Raw genomic sequence first — 22977 nt, 5'->3', positions numbered from 1 at the left:
AATCATCATCTCTAAACTGAGAGAATGAATTATTTGTGATGCCTGCTTGCTGACCTGCTGTACAGCAGCCAGGCTGAGGCTGTGCTGCTGCTGGAGGGCTGCAGTTTGCAGCATCAGATGCTGCTGCTGAGCTGCATACATCTGCTGCAAGTACTGTGCTGCTGTGTTGGGCTGTCTATGCAATGCCTGCTGGAATACCTGCAAATAAAAACAGGTGCAAAAAAATGACCAGTTTAAAAAAAACATTTGATTTTTACATCTGAACTAAACTTTCATAAAATCCAAAGAATCACAGATTCAGTCACCTCGAAACAACATCAATTCTTCATGATATGTCAACAAAGCAAACCAAAGCCTCTGGGCTTCTACCATGTGGGTAATCTCAATACAAATTTTTACATGATAAATAAAAAGAAAAGAAAATGGGTTTTATAATTTTATTTCTATAGCAATGCCATGTGTTTACATTATCTAATCGCACAACAAGTAGACAAGCCCGGATATATCTGACAGCCACAGCCATGTGTCCGCCTACAGTGATGATTTGTTAAAAGGGAGCTACTTCATCATCCTCCAACATAACAATGCTTTCCAAATTATGCAAGAAAACCGTCCCTGCTGAACATGGAAAAGGCAAACCTGTTTCACCAAAAACATACCCTAAGTATAACCATGCTACGAAGGCATGCAAAGAGGAAACTGGTGCAGCTGGTGATCTACGACACAAAAGTAAAGAAATGTCTCAACCAAGCATTACTGGAGCACTCGTTGGAGTTCATATGACAAGAAGAGCAAACAGTGGATAGAAAGTGGTAAAGCAGGCCTTGGAGCAACAGATTTAAAAAAAAAAAAAGAAAAGAAAAAAAGAAAGAGAGCGGACCCGAATTACATCAGAGGTGGAAAATATTTTTCAGCTTCAGTTTTATTGCGTGACAATGTTGTGCAGGTTTCTGAAGAGTTACAAGGTTACTTTAGTTATTGCGAACGTATTAAACACTTATTTTAGACTTACTTAAAATTTCCTTGGAAAACAATACCTGTGTGACTTGTTGCACCATAATGCTGCTATTGCTGGCACCATTTCATTCACAAGTAAAACACTTGTTGCAAATTTCTTTGAAATATTGTGATATAATCTGAGGTTGTATCACCCACCTCCACACTCTCCACATTCTTCTATTATACAACCGCTTAAAGCCACCAACATCACACCTATACTAAAAATAGTTCTGTTCTTTGTACAGCCTTACCTGTGGTTTTTTGAAATGATTTGCTCTTTTACAAACATACAGCGGTGCTAGAACCATGCCAAAGGCATACAAAAAAAAGCAGGCAACCCAAAAACTCTGATACCAGTAACAGTTGCTAATACATCCCCATATTAAATGCAGTTTTATTTACTAGGATCTTTGCTCATGCAGATTATCTGGTGGGAAAAATGAAAAGGAAATTGTGTGATAACAGTAAACAACATCAAGAAATGTCAGTTTGATTGCACGGTGCATTTTCTGATTTATGTGTTGGAATTGCATGAGGCTTAATAACTTTTTTTAGAAAACAAATTTGTTGCCAAGTTAAACGTTTACCGTAACCTAAATATCTATGATATAAAAATATGTTCAGATGATATAATAGCGGCATCCCTAACAATAATAATACCCTTATGCTTTATTTTAGACATTTACTTTTGCTCTAAATAAAACTAAGTTATTATGAATTTAACATTTTACAAACTTTACAAGGTTTTAGATTTACAATTATTTTATCACTTGAGCTTATAAATCTTGTCCTGATAGTATTTCAAAATGCTTTACAGACCAAACTGCTGATTTTTCTTCATTAAGCAATAGTCATTAGTATGCAATATCTTTATCAAATCCTAAATGTGGTACAATCAAAATGTGTTGTATCTGAACTGATTGCATCACTGCTTATTTAACAGACTAATCGGGAGACAGAAGTCAGGGTTTCAAAACCTCCAATTACTGCAAACATACAAACAATTCTTTTTCCCTAAATGTGGGACAGAAAGGTTTCACACTGTGCCAGACACAACTCTAAGAAAGTTAAACCCCTACCACTGGGAAACCACCTCTCCAAGTGCCCTCTTCCAAGGATTTTGACCTGCAGTCAACAGTGTCACAGAAGCATCCGGACCCACAACGTGTCGCTGACGGGCACAAGTAGCAAAGATGAAATACATGCATGAACTGATTTCCAGCGGTCCTTTATGCTCACAGTGCTGCTCAGTGACAATAGTGATTGCCTTGTGATTGTCAGCATGCTGAGGGGGTGAAAAGAAGGACTCAATCTAACAAAAACCCTGCTGTCAAACCATCAGCACTCAAAGTTGAGTGGACCTAATTCTAAGGGAGGCTAAGCCTGTGTAGAGGCTTACCCCGAGGGCAAGGGGTCAAAAGCACTAAAGCACAGAAAACATTCTTTCCTTCAAATTGGAGACATGCTCCAACATTACCACACATTTGAGATCCTTTACTGGGAATACAAATTCCCTTTTTCATCAATTCCCTTTTCAAAAACAATTTTAGAAGCTTGTATGTCACTTTTAAACACCAACAGATGGCAGTAGAGCAAAGAGTGTCAGGATGTTACACAGAATACCTCAACTTAAGCTCTCAGCAGATTTATTACAGAACCAAAACACTCACCTGTACTGTACGGTCAGGTATTCCACTGTAAACCGATATCTGAGGCACTGCCGGTCTTCCAGCTGTAGTACTACTGCTGGAAGTACTGCTAGTGTTAGTACTACTACTACTACTGCTGCTGCTACTACTATTACTAATGCTAGTGGAAGTGGTAGAACTAGTAGTAGTCGTAGTAGTATTAGAGGTACTATTACTGCTGACAGCAGTGGTGCTGGAGGAATTGGTGGTGGACGTGGTGGTGGCTGCGGTGGTCCCGGTACTGCTGGCAGTGGAAGCAGGGGCCCCTGGCTCACTCTCCATGGTGCCCTCTGCTCTTTTCACCTTTGACCCCCGGCTCTTCTGAATGGCTCTCCTGTGCCTTCAAGAAAGAAGCAAAAAACCTGATGAATGTATGGAAGCTTGTTTCTGCCACTGATACAGAAGTTGGAATTAGCAATTTTTTTAGACAACCAACTCAATAATTATTAACCCAGAGTTTTGGCTCATGGATTGCAAAAATGCTTTAGGTTTCCACGTTTACATACAACTGAATAGAGACAAAGTAGTCGAAACAAGATGCACCTGAATATGGCTGTCAATAAACCACTCAACACCAGGTAAATGTAAGACCAGTGACACATCTACCGCATCAAAGTTATACCCAAACTGTTTTAGTCTTATGTTGCACTATAAGTCAAGGGCAATAAAATTAATTTTACCACGTTTGGTCACATCCAAGGCCATACACAGTTTACAGCTTATTATGGTTACATATACCAGATATTCTTAACAACAACTTGTCCAAAGATCCCTAACTATGTCATATCATTTAGTTAAGCACAAATAGCTCAAGATAAAATAATCAATCTTAAAATTCTTAAAAGCATGAACCTGAAAACTCAGTACATGTGGGGAATTTCAAAGAAAAAAAAAGTCAAACTTAAAGATCTTTGAAAATTTTAAACTAAATGAACTCCACAGGGTTCTAGGATGAAAAAGGAGATTCACATGAAAACTTACAAATGACTAAGAAGTTTTTCAAAGACTAAACTGATTGGCAGGCTGGATTAAAACCTGCAAAGGACTGGATTGAACCCCTACGTCTTCAGTTTGACACATGTGCCACAATCCCTTTAAAGTATGAAAAATAAGTAAGAACTAATTAGTGCATCACCCTGCCACCAAAACAAAATGCAATTTAGACTCATAAGTGATCAAAAGGCCCAAAAAAGGAACTCAAATTAAGTAAAATCTCTTCTGAATAAAAATTCTGAACTCTGGTTATGAAGATTTCACCAGGTCCAAGTTTTGTGGATTTTATATTAATGTAAAGAAAAATAATCTCAAAATCTCAGCTTGCTCAAATTAGTACTTGACTTCAAAAACATTTACTACATAACTATAAAATCATTGTTTTACTTACTTTTACAGTTGAAACTAATCTTTATCACACCTATCCATCTTCTGTTCTGATCAGGGTCTAAACCAATACCTTTAGACCTCCCTCTCCCCTGCTACCTCCAGCTCTTGTGATGCACTGAGCCATTCCCATGGCTCAAAACACCTCACCCAGGAGGAGTCCAGAAAACACACTAGTCAGATGCCTGAATCACCTTACATGAAAGCGTAGTCGTTTTACTTCGAGCCCCTACCAATTTATTATGCTTTGAAAGAAACTCTTCTGCCATTTTGGTATCTGTGATTTTATTTTTTCAGACAAGACTCAGAGCTCGTGTCCATAGGTGAGGTTAGGAATGCAGATCGACCAGTGAATTACCAGTTTCACTTTTTTTCCCCAGCTCAGTGAGCATTTCAGTGCTCAGTTTATTCTTCGCACCCAGCTGCAAACCAGCCCAGTGTAAGCTGTAGGTCACAGCAATCTTTTACTACAGCAACTACCTGAATAATCTCTCACTGCAGAAACCATGAAAGAGATCACGTCAAACTCTGCAGCCAATCATTAACTTTCTTCTTTTTTTTTTTACCCCGACTTAATTTGACACCCACATCCCTGTTGTCATGACTGTCCAGCCCCCAGTTTGACAAACTACACAAAATATACATATATGTTCTGATACTAAGCATTCTCTCTCATACAAAACAAACATTGCTGCTGGGTTATGTAAGAGCCCCTTATGCCATTCTCTTTATTAAGTTTCAAACAGTTTATACTCCCTTTGCTTTTACTGTTCAAAGAAGGGAGTTTTCATCTCATTGTTTACTTTGTATTTATGTATTTAATAAACTGAGCCAAGCTAAAGTTATATAAAGTCAGTACAAGTTACAAAACAAACATAAGGATATCTCTTGTCATCTTGCTTAAGTCACACCTCTGCTGTCTGTTCTCAAAGACGGATATGCTGTCCGACTGCACGAAATGAATATGCAGGATACAAACACAAGCTGGAAAATAAATGATACCTCTGTTTTCATGTAAAAATACACATAAAATTGTGTTTCAGGAATCCAGTGAACTCCACTGAATTTAGCATAAATATAAGGGCTAAGCAGACACTACAAGCCTAAATTAAGTCAACATTCAGTCCAAGAGTGTTGAGTGAATGAGATTTAAAAAAATAAAATAGAAATAATGAATCCATTCCATTCAGTCAGTCACAAGAATAAGGAGGAATGATTTAGGGTCCTTCCATAAAAGCCTTTTTAGGTTTGGTCCCTTGGTGCTTTGCTATCCATTAGCACAGAACGAAAAAGGTTCAGAGCTCTCCGGGTAGACAAGGTGGAGAAGATTTCAGCATGGCAGCTGATAAAAAGTGAAGATGATGGAAGGAGATCAAGCATCCTTCCTTGGCGGAAAATAAGCAATCTTTGGAAAAAGTCAAAAGTTCTTTTGTTTAAACAAAGTCCAGAAGTTAATTAAAAAAAAGAAAAGAAAAAGAAGAAGTTAAAAAAAAAAAAAGCTCTCAGAGCAAGAAGAGAATCTGAACTCATTAAGATTCTGACTATTGTCAAGAATGAGATTAATGAGCATGTTTGATGGGGGGGATCAGAAAGAATAACAATCACTGTATGAGTTAGAAAAGGGGGGAAAAGGGAGGGAGGAATTTCTAGCCTTAAGGTTATACAGGTTCACATTAAGTCACCGCAGCTACAAGGAAAAAGGAGCAAGTGAGAGGTGAAGGTTGAGTGAACAGGTTCAGGATTTTAAATGGGCAGGAGTGGGACGAGTGTGTAATGGAAGTAATTAAATAAGGAGCAATGCTGCCGCCATGCTGCAATTCTTAAGCCATTTCCTCCACATACTCATTCTTTTGAACAGATTAGGAGCCAAAGCAAAGCTCTACAGCCCATTTAGGCTACAAAGGAGACTTGGAAACAATCTGCCATCTCACTAAACCACATGCTATTCCTTAAAATGGCAAACGCAGAACAGCCCACAAAAGGTTACAAAATATTTGAGCAAACCAGTGAGTGAGTTAAAAGACATTTTTTAAACATCTGTTTAAACAGCTTGAATGCTTTAATTGAAACCTTAGGTTGCATAACAAGAAAGGCAGCAAACAGTCAAATTAGGGCAGTACACGGATCAATTAAAAATGCTTTTACATATTAACCTGATATATCTAACACCATTAAAGCAAAGAACTAGATCCTAATTTAAACTGGATGAAAAATGGAAAAATATAAAATACATATTCCAAGACCTCCTAAATTAAAAAGACCCTTATTTTCCATTCAGCGGTGCCAGTCACTGATTGAAAACTTGATGTTTTCATATTTGTGGCTGAAAAACTGAAATGCAGTCAGGCAGTGCTGGGTCCAGGTTGTAAACAAAGCACCACTGCTGCCAAAGCCTGCTTGTCTGTATGCCATCATTAGCCTACATCCCACAGTGTGCTTCATATTGCCTCCCCATGTGGGGAGAGGGGAGGGAATCCCCTCTGGTAATGATCCCTGCAACCCATGTCCCTCTGAGAGGAGTCACCCATCAATCAGTAAACAGTGCCATGTAGATCACCCCTTGCTCAGTCCCATCCAAATACCACTTTTACATTGTTACATCCACAAATCTGGCTTTGAATTGGGTTTCATGGAGGACCCCTTGCACCCATGAAAAGTGCTATTCAGCTTTTTTAAGACAACATCAAAGCAGCACCAGCAGCATGAAACACAGTGCAAAGAGCCAGTCAATGCCATAACAATGTAATTTAAGTGCTGTTGGAGCATATTGATCCCCTCATGCTAGCATTACAAGACCACAAGAACTGACAGTCAGCTTTGCGTGTGATCCATTTCGCATATCCAGCAGGACGATGAGAGCTGTTAAGAGACTGTCAGACAGACTGGCTGTCTCTACAGAGCTTACATCACAGTAAGGAAGTGCAGAAACCTCCATCAGTGCCCATACAACTCTGATGACCCACATTAAAAATACTATGAGAATGCATTTGTCAGCTCCACTAATCGATTGATGTGTGATAATAGCTTTAATAGCTAAAAGATCCACAGAGAAATCTGTGCCTGTGTGTATTTTTATATATAAAATTTCTGTGTGTGTGTGTGTGTGTGTGTGTGCGTGTATCTGTGTGTGAAGAGGGGTACTCTGCTTCTGAGACAAAGCCCCCTAACCCTGGTGTTCCTACCTCCTCCGACACCCCCAACGCGATGCAGGGGTATGATGCCCCATCCCCCGGGGAGCGTGCTGTCCTCCTGCAGGATGTTGCTCCTCTTTCCTCTTTGTCTGCCTAAGTGAGTGGCTGGCTGCCTGGCTGACTGAGTGAATAAATGAGCGCGTGCAAGGGTGTTTCTGTGCAGCCTCCAAACCCCCTGCCCCTCTTGTCTACCCCCAACACACAGCAAGCTCGTCGTCCCAGCATCAACACCCAAGTCCACCAACCAGGCCACAGCCTGCCTCCTAATTATGTGGTATCCTAGCGACAGCCAACGGGCGCTTATGGAATCCCCATGCAGAGCCGCATCCTGATTGGACAACAGGATCCTCTTTAATGAAGATGATGGTAATGATTTTACTCTCCCCTCCCCCTCTGATGCTTCCTGAATACTAAATTTTTTTTTTTAGGATGCTTAGACCCTAACCTCCCCATATCACCCAAATTATTTCCAAATAGCTGAAAATCCAAGATAATGAGGCATTTCATAAGAATAACCCTGAAATGCTTTTTCTTCTCTTTTGCTTAGTCTAGACCCGAACAGTGGAAAACCGAAGGCTTCATTCCTTTTTCAGTATTTCAGTTTTCACTTCAAGTCTGCAGCACAATTTCCACAAATAACCTGCAGTTGCAATAGGCCCATTTTCCTTAGCATTCAGCTAAGGACAGGAACAGTGAGTCACAGGCTGAACAACGAAGGGGTTACATGAATAGGATGAGGGACCTATGGAATCTTTGATACCCAACATCCACACTGATGGCGAAACTAGCAGCTCAGTGTTCAAACATTGTGAAGAAGGACTGCTCTCATGTCTAGAGATTGACGAGGAACAACACACATGCTACGAAGGGGGAACCAGGACAACAGTCGGGGGGAGATATCATCACAAACACTGGATATCATCACAGTCCAGGATGAGACAACAAACATCCGCAAAGATGGCCCCAACCGACCACGTGCTCAGTGAATACCTCAGGCAGCAGAAACCCGAGAAAGAGGAGGAATAATCATGGAAGGATAGACCCCTGCACGGTATGTACCACCGGTAGATAGAGGAAGTGGCTGACATCCAGACGTCCTACCAGTGGCTGGAGAAAGTTGGACTGAAAGACAACACAGAGGCACTAATCATGGCAGCACAGGAACAAGCAGGAACAAGGCTGGGAGACGCCACCAAGGATGGTGGAGAATGGCCGAGCTAAGATCCTGTGTGGCTTCCAGATACAGACGGACAAAATGGTGGTGGCTAACCAACCGAACATAGTGGTGGTAGAGAAGCAGAAGAAGACGACCGTAGTGATATATGTAGCAATACTAAATGACAGCAACATCAGGAAGAAGAAACACAAGAAGCTGGAATTAGAACCAAGGGCTCAGAGAAGAGCTTGAGAAGATGTGGAGGGTGAAGGAAACAGTGGTCCCAGTGGTAATCAGAGCACTAGGTGCAGTGACTCCCAAGCTAGGCGAGTGGCTCCAGCAGATCCGAGGAACAACATCTGAGATCTCTGTACAGAAGAGCGCAGTCCTAGGAACAGCTAAGGCCATGTCCAGACTAACACGTTTTTGTTTGAAAACGCCTCTTTTTCTCTCCGTTTTAGCCCTCCATCCACACTGAGACGGCGTTATCGGTCAAGAAAAACGCAGCGTTTTGAAAACGTTCTCCAAAGCGGATACATTTGAAAACGCTGTTTTTGCGTCGCAGTGTGAACAGTGAACCTGGAGCCTTTTCGAAAACGTTGACACATTTTAGTCATGTGGTGCAGTCATGTGACCAATTAAACTAAGATAGCGGAGGGCATTATACAGCAGTTGTTTTGCTTGTGCTCAATTTTGACAGACCTATTAAAGATTAATATCAAATGTACATGCTCCAGATAGCTTTTCTTCAAATTCTTTAATTCTCACTCGCTTTTGCATCTTTGTACTTTTATGTTACTTGCAGCAACAACTCCACCTCATTGTTAGTCTATTTAAAAAGCTTGCTGCTTTTCCTCGACATTTCGCTGCAATGTTTGAAAGAGCCGGAAAGTAAATAAACAGCAGACAGAAATGAGGCATGTCGAATCGTCCTGCGTTTCACACATGCGCAGTACTGAAACGTAAGCATTTTCGGCCGCTTCAATGTGGACGCACAACTCTGTGAAAATGACTGAAAACGATAGTGTGGACGAAAATGCAGTTTTCAAATTTATCTGGGCTAGTGTGGACGTAGCCTAAGGCACTGCGCAGGACCTTCAAGCTCCCAGATCCCACAGGGGTGAGACGGGATTTTTTCTTTTTTTTAAGAAAACAAAACAGATTTTTGATTCACAAAATTGTTTCATTATTAGTTGTGAAACTGAGACTAGTATCATCTTAAGTCATGACATGGTACTGCTTTATCTCTGCTGACATGAGCTCTCAAACTATTCAACTGTTATTCTCGACCTTTGCAACTTTTTTGTGACACTATTCATCTGCAGCATGTCTTGACAGCTTTTAAAAAAATAACTGTACACACTAGACTAGAGTGATTTATTACTGAAGGCTTTGAATAATTGGTGCCAAAGATTTCTGTATGGACATCAAGCTTAGAAACAAAATAACAAAAGAGGAAAACCAGCAAAACCCCTCATAAAAATGAAATGAGATAGCTTCAGAGTTGAATTTAAACTCCTCTTTAATGACAACAGAATTCATTTACATGGAATTGGGAAGATAAAAACCAAAGGATAATGGCATACTTATGCTCTACCCCACAACATTAACACGCCACCCAACTGTCTGGCAGTATGAAATGTGGCTATTTGAGTCGTTTGCTGGTGCAATATAGTATTGATTGGGGCCAACCATGCGTGAGCCTCATTGATTATCATCTTCTCATTAGCATATAGATTAGCTGGCAGTGCATCCAGAAGTGCAAGCCTGAAATCTCACACTTGGCTAACAGAGCTGTGGCAGGGGGGTTGGGGGGTTAAAAACAGGAAGGAAAGACCAATAGTGTGGCTCAGTGAGATATCATCTCTTTGATGATAAAACTCAACATCCTAAAGCTCAGTCTCCAAAACTGCTATCAAAAACAAAGTGATTACGATGCAAGGACGGTGTAAAAGGTGGTTCAGCCAGGGGCCTAATAGACCCTAACAAGAGCTATGATGGTAAAAGTCTAGGTTAAATAAGATTGAAATAATTGCTTTTATTTAACTTCCCTAAAGTTGGTAAACTAAATTATTTGAGGATGAGGATAATGAAGATATTTAAAGATGCCAGATGGCAAAACAGGCAAGATATTATTAAATTAAATTGGTATGAGTCAGACTGACAAAATGAACATGAGTTTGCTGGGGCTATTTTGTTGACATCTATCTCACAAACATTTAATGAACCATTTGAAGTAGGGCATTCCATTTTGTTCTGAGAAATTTTTTTGCAAAATTTCAAATGTGGCAAAAAATTTAAGGCACTCAGAATTTATTGTGGTAATGAAAAGAAATAAAGACGGACAAACCTAAAACATAGGAATAAATTCAATATAATGATAAACTGATAACTGGTGTTAGTTTTAACTATTCAAAAGGTATTGATAGGATTTTATCAGTTCATTTTTATCAATGCCAATAATTCTTTTCAATGTTATCATTTTTTTTTTTTGCTTGTTAAAAGATAAACAGAGCTACCTTTGACACACTGGTTAGGTCTCAAAAGCTTTTCTTTAGACTTCATAAATTGACAAAACTAATTCTCTCTAGTTAGCCGAACAACTCTGACTAAAGTCAAAGTAACTAATGAAGTTCAAAAAGACAAACTTGGGATGGGGACCCACTGTCTTTATTACTCACACCTAATGGCTTCATTTGTTAAGTACAAGATTGGCTCTCACAATAGAACCTCTGCACAAAGACGTAAGGTCTTTGTGCAGAGGTTCTATTGTAAGAGCCAATCTTGTACTCTAAGTAGGGCTGGGCCATATCATACCGTTCACGGTAATACCGGTATAATGTCGGGCAACGATAAGAAAATGAAATATTGCGATAGAATATGGGTCAAACGCACATGCGCAGTGACTTTGTTTATATACGCGTATGGCAGCGACAGAAAATGACAAGGGCGAAAGCGGATCGTTAAATGAAACGGATGAACCAGAAATGGTTTGTAAAAATGCTGCAACTTCAGTGGTGTGGAACTGGTTTAGCTTTCGTCCATCAGATACACAACAAACCACTATTTTTGGTAGAGCATGCTAGCGGGCTGTTGTTATTACCGTGTTTTTTGGAAAATACGGCACACTTAAAATCAATCCTTTGATTTTTCTGAAAATCGACAGTGCCCCTTATAATCCTGTGAGCCTTATGTATGAATTTTGGTTGTGTTTACTGACTTCGAAACGATTTTAGGTGGTACACGGCGCTCGACAAATATGTCAAATGTTTTAGTACGACTTTGCTAAGCTACGAACCCGCACCGCTTGATGGATTGCCGGAGCATTACGGCTATCATAGTCAGGAGCCTCGCAGAGTGATACGTACTGTGCTTCAACATAATATTACCGTATTGTGTGTCTATAACCTCTTTTTAAGTTTTATGGATATTATACATGGTTATGCTGAGGATATGTCGGCCAATTTCCACTGGAAATGCCTTTTGGTTAAACAGTGAGCAAGGAATTTGCATTTGCACTGTTAAATTTTTATATAACTTTAATGCACATAAAAACAGCTGCTTATTTAAGTGAAAATACATTGATGAGGTTTTTTTTTTGCACTAATAACGTTGTGGACTTGTAAAGTATTTTGTCTAGTGTCAATTATATTATTAGTTATATCGTTATCGTAAATTTTCTAATGTATATCGTGATAAATATTTTTGGTCATATCGCCCTGCTCTACCTCTAAGAAACTAAAATATCATTTTAGAGGGTTGGGCCTATTTATTTAAACTTTTAATGGGTCATTCCCTTCCAATCAGTACCTCCCACTCAATTTTAGTGTATTAAATTAAGTAAAGCCAAACTTTGACAGTCAGTAATTGCAAAAAAAGCTCAACATAAATGAGTGAGTTGAAATTTCCCCAGTATTTGAGCAATCAGAATTACGGATTTAAAAAAATAAATAAATAAATTACGTCACAGTCTAAAGCCCAAATCTAATTAAATTTTTGTTCAGAATTAAAGCTCTTTGTAAAAAAATAAAGTTTAATATCATGTGATATACCATAGTATCAATATCATAGTTGGACTGCACCAATTTAATGTCTACAATGCAGTGTAACAGATAAAAATAGTGATTCCTTGTATCTCGTATTTGTTTTCTTATGATCAATTGGAGAAGATTTCAAAGAGTGCATTGTGGGTAAACCTTTGAGGGTCATATCACCGTGTGTGGGAGGTCCTCAACATTAGGTCCTGAAGAACTTTCTCTTCAATGCTATTTGACCACGCAGGAGGACCTGAATTACAGAGGGTCTCAGATTTCATTGTTCTTTCAGTGGAATGAACCTCAAGTCAGTGACAAGATCATTTGTTCTGAAAAAGCATTTCCTTAGAGAACTCTGGTAATGCTGGGAGAATCCCCTGAGCCTGATGATAGCTGATGGGCTTGTCCAAACACAGCAAGCAGGCCACTGCCCTCGCTAAAGTGTGTAAGATAGCGATACCCTCTGATCCCAAGGAAAGGCCGACCATGGAAGCGTAATTGAGCCATCTGATTCCGATTCAGCTGTGGACCTTCCCTTCCACAGCTGAGTAGACCAGCACAAAGAGACTCTGGCTGCTTTCCAGGTTAAGTGTGCTGAGAGTGTGTGCCGTTCCAGCATATGTAGGCTCATGCTGCGAAGATACAAAACACTTTGACTTTACTCTCCAGAGAGGACCCTGGCTCATTTAGTAAGGGCTAAGAGCGTAAGGTGCAAAATGCTCCAGTAGATGCTAAAAATGTCTCAGACTATTAATGCCTCTCAAAATAAACACAGCAAAAGCAGGCAGAAAAGCACACATAGACTGAGAGGCTGAAGTGGTGCCAACAGAGAAATGAAAGATTCTTTCTCTGATCTATAAATATCACCATTAAATAGTTCTGGTGAAGCTTGGAGATTATCAACGCTTTTCAATCCCAACTATTCTATCAAAGCAGTCTCTCGGGCATCACTCTCAGGAGTCTTTCATGCCAGCAGAAAAAAAAAAGAAAGAGAAAACTGGGTCAGGTATGAGGCAGAGGCAAACAGAAATGTAGTGCTTCCTTTAAATCCTTTAAAGTCCTTTAAATATATATCAATGCTAACAGGGAACCAGAGAGACAACAAAAATTAGAGCTTATCCAAAGGATAACAGAGAAGCCACTTCGTCATTTTGAAGTAGCCGAGAGAACTTAACTGTGTTAATTTACTACCTTTCAGAAGCAAAATCTTGTGCCCAAAATAACAGATGTGTTACTCAACAGGTTTAAAATTATGAAAAACATAACACATGTTGACATTCTGACAGAAAGCTTTAGTCAATGTTTATATTGTTAAAAGACACTGAAGTAGACACACAGGCCATGTCCAGACTAATACATGTTCGTTTGAAAACGCATCTTTTTCTCTTCGTTTTGGCCCTCCATCCACACTGAGACAGCGTTTTCGGTCAAGGAAAACGCAGCGTTTTAAAAACGCTCTCCAAAGCGGATACATTTGAAAACGCTGTTTTTGCGTCGCAGTGTGGACAGCGAACCTGGAGCCTTTTCGAAAACGATGACACATTTTAGTCATGTGGTGCAGTCATGTGACCAATTAAACTAAGATAGCGGAGGGCATTATACAGCAGTTGTTTTGTTTGTACTAAATTTTGACAGACCTATTAAAGATTAATATCAAATGTACATGCTCCACAGAGCTTTTCTTCAAATTCTTTAATTCTCACTTGCTTTTGCAACTTTGTAGTTTTATGTTACTCGCAGCAACAACTCCACCTCCTTGTTAGTCCATTTAAAAAACTCGGTGCTTTTCCTCTACGTTTTGCTGCAACCTTTCAAAGAGCCAGAAAGTAAATAAACAGAAGACAGAAATGAGGCAAGTCAAATCGTCTTGCATTTCACGAATGCGCAGTACGGAAACGTAAGCATTTTCGGCCATTAAAATGTGGATGAACAACAATGTGAAAACGACTGAAAATGATAGTGTGGACGCAGAGCGTTTTCAGACGAAAACGCCATTTTCAAATTTATCTGGACTGATGTGGATGTAGCCAAAGGCCAACCTAATAATTTACACCTATGTATGGGCCCATGGATGCAGTTTAAGGTCATCAGTGTGTCATAGCATTATTTCACCTGAATTGTCATCTACTTTAATGAAGAAGTCCATTTTCATATGGTGTCAGCTATAGCCACTATGTGACCCTGAAATAAATAAGCAGTTTAAAAATAATAATAATAAAAATGAACAAACTGTGACCCCACAGAAAGACTTACCACTGTAGCTGTGCCTACTGGTGCAGATAAACACAACTACATATCACTGCTTTATTTGTACCTGTACTGATAACTATACTACAGCTTGCAAGTATCTACAATCAATCAGGAAGTCCGTCAGCCATCTGTTGTGGCATTTTGCCTCAGGTGGATCTTTTGAAAGCTATGACATGCAATATATGCTGGCTGTGTACTGAAGGGTAGAGGCAGTTGCAAGTCACAAGTAAATGTAAAGCAGTATGCAATATGTAAATGAGCTCATCTCTAAACAAAACATAGGAACAAAGTGTGGCTTCTCTCTCTCTTGTGAAATAAACAAATAAACCTTTTCATAAGTACCTGATAAAAGCCCATAATTAACTTGAATAACAGCATCAGATCAGGTGCTGTCTATAGGAATTGAAGGGTAACTAATTATCTCTGCTTGATTTATCACAGCTGGCTAACTAATCTCAGGTTTTTAAAGGAGCCTCTACTCTATTACAACAGCTTGACATGCTTTTAAGTGGATAATGCATAATTCTTCTTCAGTTAACCCCAGTGTCAGTGAAGAAAATCTACAAGTTTCTTCCCTAAGCCTGCTGTGTTATTTTTCTGCTGCACACAACTAGTCAGTTGTTTGTATGAGCTGAAGTGATGTAAATGCTTGCCCCCCCAGCTATGAATCAGTAAACATCCCTAATCTAAAAAAGATTCACTGCAAGTTAAATATAGGCATGGATATAGGTTTAACAGTTTAGTATTATTCTCATCATAATTATATACTGCTTATAGATTTTGACGCCTCACAGTTTTTTACAGTAATATTCGGCACCATCTTGCAGCACCTTTTGAAGTGGCCGTCTCAACTCACTGGCTCCAGGAAACAGATGCAAATCAGGTACAAAATAACCTTCAAACCAAGGCCATAACAAGGCAAGTAAAGCACAACACCCTCTGTAAATTAATAAGCTGAACTTTGAAAATTAATAAGATTTTAATAAAACATAGAAACCAAACCAAGTCTGGACCTGTAGTTGTTCTGCTTAATCTGATTTTAATTTAAATTATAACTGTGGCTTTAAAAGAAATCCAACATTTGTTCAAGAGCTATCTGGAAGAAACTGTAAAGGTAATCTAGGTAACTCTGTGAAACAACCATTAATGGCTGCAGCTGGTGTCCGGATCATGATGGAGAGGGTCTTTTAGCCACAATAGTGACAGGCTCTCCATCAATTCGTGTGACTACCGTCAAGCCGAAAAACGAAGCCAACAAGAAAAAGGAAAAAACAAAACTCTAGTTCCTCTAGATGCCACTTGAGGCTGGCTCCAAAATTCCCAGAAACTTCCATGTTAAAATGGCCAAATTTATAGCACTAAAACCACATTTACAGCGTGGATGGTTTTAGCCTCAGTTTAACTTTAAGAGAGGTGGATTTCTTACAACTCAGGAGGAAGGCCAAAATAACTGACAGGTGTTCAAACACACACATCTGGAGCCCATGAAAGTCAAAGACCAAGCTCCACTACTTTAGAGTCATTAAAGTGGACCTCATTATCATGGCTTGTAGTGTAGTAGAGACCATCCAAGAGGTTGTACTTTAGTTTGGGTGAGTGAAGTTACATTTTATTACCTAATTACTTAGCACTAATTAACAGTGGGTGACATAAAAATGGCTACATTCCTCTTTTTTCTATCTGTGGCTACTGTGCAGGTCTCCTTTGTATCTGAGGTTTTATGACTAAACACACCAGTTAGTCTGTGTATAAGTACTGTTCCACCCCCCACCCCCACCCGACACACACACACACCCAATTTCCTCAACATATGCAGATTTTTGTGTTTTGCTTTAATTATATGTGAAGGTCACTGAACTCATATTGAGATCCAAATATATTTGAAAAAAAATTTTTTTTAAAATAAATGTATTCTATTACACAAATTAAGAAAATATGTTAAATAGGTGAGATGTTGATTAAACCTTTTATGCATATATGCTTAGGGTGAATACAGTTCCAGTGCTGAAATAAGTCTACGATGCATCATTATAATACATTGCTACTATTGTGCCATATACTTAGTCATTTTACACTCCATTTGTTTCAGCCAATTTTAAGTGTAATTGCAGTCTGTTTTTCTGCCTCACAGATTTCTGCTCCTAAAGCACTGCTAATTTTCCTTAAATGGACAGACTGTTCCATGCAGCTTTTTAAAGGGCCCGGGCCATCGGCTGTGTTGACCTTCACTTGTCAACATAACTACCTCCTTCTTTATGCCAAATGTCATGACCTTAGGGGCCACAGCTCCCTGTTGGTATCCACTTGGCCAACTTTGCCTAGCATTTCAAAATTAGCAAAGCTACACCCTACATACACTGTTGTCAATTAAAAACAAAAAGGGAGGCTTTATTATTGGCCAAAACATTGCATTTAAACGTTTCGCTCATGCGCTGTCTCATTCATAAGCATTTTTACTCCTTTCCTGCTGGCAATGAATTCCATTACAAAACTAGCTAACGTTAGCTACATCTGAATTGTTGTTATTCATAATAATAACACAATTTTGTTCCTATATGAGGTTTTGAACAGTAAACTTAGCACTTAAACTAACGTCGACGTTAGCAAGTCAGCTAGAAAAACGCTTGCTGCTGTTTTGGGGCCCGTGTAGACGTCTGCTTGTGCTATCGACTAACCTCACGCGTTCCAAAGCACATATAAACACATATAAACAGGTATGTGACCCTTGTACGAACCGTGACATCCTGCGCCAAGAAGCCAAATATACGTGACCTTACCGTTGCCGAAAACCTTGTTTCGTCGCTTCTCCTTCTGACTGCTCTCGCTCAGTGTTTCTCCTGATATTCTACACTGGACGGTGGCTCGCTGCGCCCAACAGACTCGGAGCACTCCAGCAACAGCAGAAGAAACAGCGGCAAAGGAGACCTGGCCTAGGGAGGGTAGACCGAAGCGACTCTTTCGTTTGCATTCCATACAGGCAACGTGATGCAAAGCGGACCAATGAGCGTAAAGGGTGAGATTTGACCCCACCCCCTATTGTCAATTAACCCCTCCTCTCCTCTCTTTCCATTCACCTGTCAAGTGTCGGCCTCAGTCCTGATCTCCATGGTAACAAAGAGCTTTAATCTTTGCACTGTGCTCTGTTTGCAGTGCAGCTACGGGGCCACAGAGAAGCTTTAAAGATATGTCGCACTTTGTTTGGCCCTCTTCAAAACCGAGGTCAACATCAGCGACCTCAAAACAGCACCCCTGGAGCCATTTGATTCAGGGTTTTGTTCCGGGCCACTTCTTTGCCTTGTAAGCTTAGCAGCTATTAAATTCTTTCACATACAAGCATGTGGACTCTTTTTCTTGCACGCTCACCATTCTGCCGTAAAATAAGTATCATTTTGATCATGTTTGCTTGTAAGATGAATCTAACCTGAAGTGCTGGCTTTTTCACAATTTTCAGTCGTCATTATTAGAATGTTTCTTCATTTTTAAGACAAGTTAGACTTTAATGCAGAGGGGAAAACTAAATAAAATTAACTAATTAATACCAAATTAAATTCAGAGAATACAGCGAAGGAGATAAACAGTTCACAATGTAAATCGTATGGCATGGGCATTTATTGATGATGTTACTGCTGATAGAGGCAGCAGGTGAATTCTGAAGTGTACAAGGTTATTCTCTCTGCTCAGATTTATACAACCAAGACTGCAAAAGTGATCCAACAGTGCTTCAGATGTGCAAACAATGACCCAAAGCATACTGTAAAAAGTGACCCAAGGGTTTCTCAAGGCAAAGAAATGGGATATTTGTCCGTTTGTCAATTAGTCATTTGATCCCAACCCATCAGAGGATGCTTTACTGAAGGCAAAGCTGAATGCACAGAGACCCACAAACAAGCAGTAACTGAATGTTACTTAAATAAAGGCCTGGCAGAGCATCTCAAGGGAGGAAACAGCACTTCATGATGTCTTTGGGCTGTAGAGATAAGAAATTCATTGACTGTATTTAAAAATGCAGCATTTAAAAATCCTTAGAATTAACCCTTTCATGCATGAATTATGACAACCTCAATCAGGATTTTTTTTCTTAAGTATTTCTATTCATCTTCAGTAATGAAAAGATGAATACAAAATACTTGAGAAAAAAATCCTGATTGAGGTTATCATAATTCATGCATGACAGGGTTGAATAACAATTAAAACAAAACAGTTAAACAAAACAATAAAACATTACAATGAAACACGTCAAACATTTATAGTAACATTAAATGACCAGTGGGTGGCAGGGTATGGAGTGACACATCAGTGTTCAATGTAGTGGTTTATGAGCAAGTATACCATCAACACTGACACTGACAAGAAAACAGCCTTTGAATAACTGTCCACTGTAGTGACCACTATGCATGAAAGGGTAATAATTGCCAATAATTTGTTTAAACCTCTTGAATAAAGATTGAAGAATGAAGAGTGTAGAAATACAAAAATATAAAAATTGAGTCATTGCCCGAACACTTACTGACTTAATTCTATTATCTAAATTAATTTTGCTAATAGATTTCATTCAACAGGACATAAAAAAAACCGCATGTGTATGATCACCAGTCAAAGCAGATATAAAGACAGACTGATAATTTTAAATACAATAAAGATGCATGCGCAAAGAGTTCAGAGTTTAAAATATTTAAATACCTATATAAACCCTATTCACAGTATTAATTTGAATGGCAGTAAGATATGCAAGCCAATAGGAGTCTGACAGTGGAATGCAGGCGCTGTTTGCATTAGTTACACCTGTGTCTATGATAATGAAGGTGTAACTAATGTGATTATGCAAATATTTTGTACCCCACAAAAGCGGTTTTGGCCTCCACATTTTATTGAGTCGTTTTATTTACTCAGCTCTATCTGGAGAAGAAGAGGAGATGAGAGGAAATGTCAGAAAGTAATACACAGAGTGACTAGAACAATAAAAAAGTAAGGAAGTGCTGTTTCTGTACCTTTTCTTCTGTTCTGTTTGTTTCCATTTAGAATTTTCAACACGCACATTTGTAGTTTTCTATCATTTTGTGATTTTTGTTTTCCAGATTCCTTAAAAACTGCTGTCTTTCACAGGTTCAGGTTGTGGTTGTCTTTGCTCTCTGCACAGACTCTTTAGCATTCCACATACCGTGCACGCAAGAGTAGGCCCCACTGAATCTGTAATTTGTATCCTCATGGAAATGACCCAGCATTGTAATAAATTGGACAACAATGAACTGCTAATGTTTCAGTAAGTCACTATTGTGTTGCCTGCAATATGAGGAGGCAGCACATTCATCCGCCTGCAAATACTGAATAATTTATCTGAATATGACTTATTTGGTTGGCCCGCGAGTTAATTATCTGGTCTTTCATAGCTCCCCTGATACATCCCTCACAGCATCAGTATGAGCACAGCATCGTTCCAGTAATGCAGTTAGTTCCCAAAGATACGCTGTGGGATTGCAGCCAAGATTAATGTGTGATATTAATGTTATAGCAGAGGTAACAGTGAAGTCAAACACTGCTCTGTTGGACTGGAACATACCTTCAATGTGACGCTTGTATGCCATAATGGACTAGCGGTAATGGTGTGCTGATAATAATGTGAGAATCTTAATGGAATATTTATGTGTGGCTCCCATTCAGCTTTGTTGACCAATAAAATCAGAGATGAAGTTTTTATATTTTTTACAGTGATGCAAATAATTTTAAACTTAAAATAATTTAGTTAGCTTTCTTTGTTCTTTATTGCTTTAAGTAAGGTTTCAAACATAAAATGTGACTTTTTTGTGGTTAGTCTGATTATACAGAAGTACAATTATTAAACCAAAGCCACAAGCAAAGGGACACAGGTTTATTGTTTAAATTACTGCTGCTTGTGCATGAATTTTACAAAAAGGCTATTCTTCTTCTTCTTCTTCTTCTTTTTTTTTTTACCAAATGAACTGCCTTTCAAAATATGTGGGAGTTCAAAGCCCCAAACAAAATAATAAAATGTGGACAAGCAGCATTAATTAAAGTATTATGTTTCACATAGATGGAACCAGTAGCTTTTATGCTTAGCTTTTCAAAACACATAAAAACAAAAGAAAACATATATTGTATTGTCTTTGGCCTCAAGTGAATTTGTATCCATACATATTTGTATCCCACAATGCTTTTTCCACATTGCATGGGGGTTGAGGGATGATGCAATGCCTCTGGATTGGCGGACTGGGGTAGTGGGTCCCTCTGTTTTTAAGAAGGTGTGTTCTAACTTCACAGGGATCAAAGTCCTCAGCCTCCCTGGGAAAGTTGATCAAAATCAAAGTCAAAGCAAACTTTATTGTCATCTCTGCTATAAATGGTACAGTATATAGAAAGATGAGACAACAGTCTTCAGTTCCATTCAGTGCAAAAAACAACAATAAATATAAGAAGAGAATAAATATACACTTAAGACTAATGTAAAAGGATCAATGACAATTTACAGGTTGAATGATTTAAAGTGACCAGAAAACGTAGTAGCTTGCAAACATGAGCAGGATTCTTGAGAGTAGGATTGTCCATAGAGCAGCGTCTGCATTACAAAGGCAGTGGTATGTGGAGTGCAATAGAGTCAGTTAGGCCATGTCCACACATCTTTTTCTCTCCGTTTTGGCCCTCCATCCACACTGAGACGGCATTTTTGGTCAAGGAAAACGCAGCGTTTTGGAAATGCGGATACGTTTTTGCTTTGCAGTGTGGACTGCGAAAGCAGGGGGCTTTTGAAAACGATGACACATTTTAGTCATGTGATGCAGTCATGTGACCAATTAAACTAAGATAGCTGAGGGCATAATACAGCAGTTGTTTTGTTTGCGCACAATTTTGACAGCCCTATTAAAGATTAATATCAAATGTACATGCTCCAGATAGCTTTTCTTCAGATTATTTAATAGTCACTCGCTTTTGCAACTTTGTGCTTTTGTGTTACTCGCAGCAACAACTCCACCTCAGTCCATTTAAAAAACTCAGTGCTTTTCCTCCACATTTTGCTGCCACGTTTCAAAGAGCCAGAAAGTAAATAAACGTCAGACAGAAATGAGGCATGTCGAATTGTCTTATGTTTCACGCATGCGCAATACAGGCATGTACGCGTTTTCAGTAGTGATGTGTGATACCACTGATTTCCTTTCCGATCCGATAATAAGTAAAATTCAGGGTGGTATCGACGATGCTGATCCGATACTTTGTACAAAAACTTACTTTATTTATTGTATCTTTTATTGTATCTCAAATTATAGCGTCATCATGATTACAGGACATCATATTACTTGTTCTTATCACTTAATAATGCAGAATTCATCATGTAGAAATAAAAAACCTGAAGTTGTGCACTATTTGAGCACGCTGCCTACCTGCAGCACTAAAGGATTCAGTGAGAGACGTCTGTCTCGCCCTAGCAGCACCTGTCCCTGTCCTCCTCTTCAGTTCGCCTCAACATAAGCTTGTCATATTCTGTGATCTGATTTACTGTGAGGTATTTCACAAGGTTAGTGGTGTTGCCACAACACCTCACTGTCTTGCCACATGTATTGCAAACCACATCTCGGCTGTTTGTGGAGGTAAAATACGTCTGCACGTAAGTCCAATTACACTCAGCCATTGTTATGAGTGCGCACGCCAGGGGCTGGACACATTTATACAGCCGTATTTTGCACATGACTATTAAAGGCAGAAGAGGAAGTAGTTCCTTCCAATGTTGACAATCTGAATGATATATATCATTCAGATTGTCAACATTGGAAGTGGAAAGAAACTATATAGTTTCTTTCCACTGTGTTCCTGTTAATGATAAACTACAAATTTACCCTAAATTACTAAAATATCGATATTTTAATGTGAGAATCAATTATAGAACATAAATGACTGGTATCGGAGGAATCGATATTTCAGTATCGATCCGCACATCACTAGTTTTCAGTCGTTTCAGTGTGGATGAACAGGAGGTGGTGTTGGTCGTCCAGGCGAGGTCATTTGAGATGTTGAGATGCTGAACCTCATCTCTGTACGCCGAATCATCGTTGCTGCTGATGAGTCCAACCCCGGTTGTGTCGTCAGCAAACTTGATGATGTGGTTAGAGCTGTGTAGGGCGGTGCAGTTGTGTGTCCGGAGTGGGCTGAGAACAGCCCTGAGGAGCTCCTGTGCTCAGTCTGATGGTTCTGGAGATGTCACTGATTCGGACAGACTGAGGCCTCTCTGACAGGAAATCTAGTATCCAGTTGCAGAGAGAGGCGCTCAGTCC

The 22977-nt window shown here is 39.3% G+C and overlaps 1 protein-coding gene across 2 annotated transcripts in view; it reads right to left on the bottom strand.

Annotated features, from left to right (window-relative positions):
- Nucleotides 1–17655, bottom strand: part of phc2b (polyhomeotic homolog 2b (Drosophila)) — a 41243-nt gene extending 23588 nt beyond the window's left edge. The window contains exons 1-3 of one of the 2 annotated variants that reach the window (XM_006782871.3): nucleotides 17476–17655; nucleotides 2670–3027; nucleotides 55–198 (exon numbers count right to left, since the gene is read on the bottom strand). In XM_006782871.3, coding sequence (XP_006782934.2) covers nucleotides 55–198; nucleotides 2670–2969 — 444 coding nt within the window. In that variant the 5' untranslated portion in view covers nucleotides 2970–3027; nucleotides 17476–17655. Of the gene's footprint in view, nucleotides 1–54; nucleotides 199–2669; nucleotides 3028–7249; nucleotides 7411–17475 lie in introns of those variants that run through there. The other variant, XM_006782870.3, reaches the window with a different exon arrangement.
- Nucleotides 17656–22977: the final 5322 nt, after the last annotated feature.

Source organism: Neolamprologus brichardi, chromosome 5, assembly GCF_056152115.1.
Source record: "Neolamprologus brichardi isolate AB-2024 chromosome 5, ASM5615211v1, whole genome shotgun sequence".
In the NCBI taxonomy this organism is placed as follows: domain Eukaryota; kingdom Metazoa; phylum Chordata; class Actinopteri; order Cichliformes; family Cichlidae; genus Neolamprologus; species Neolamprologus brichardi.
This window is presented reverse-complemented; position numbering and strand designations above follow the sequence as displayed.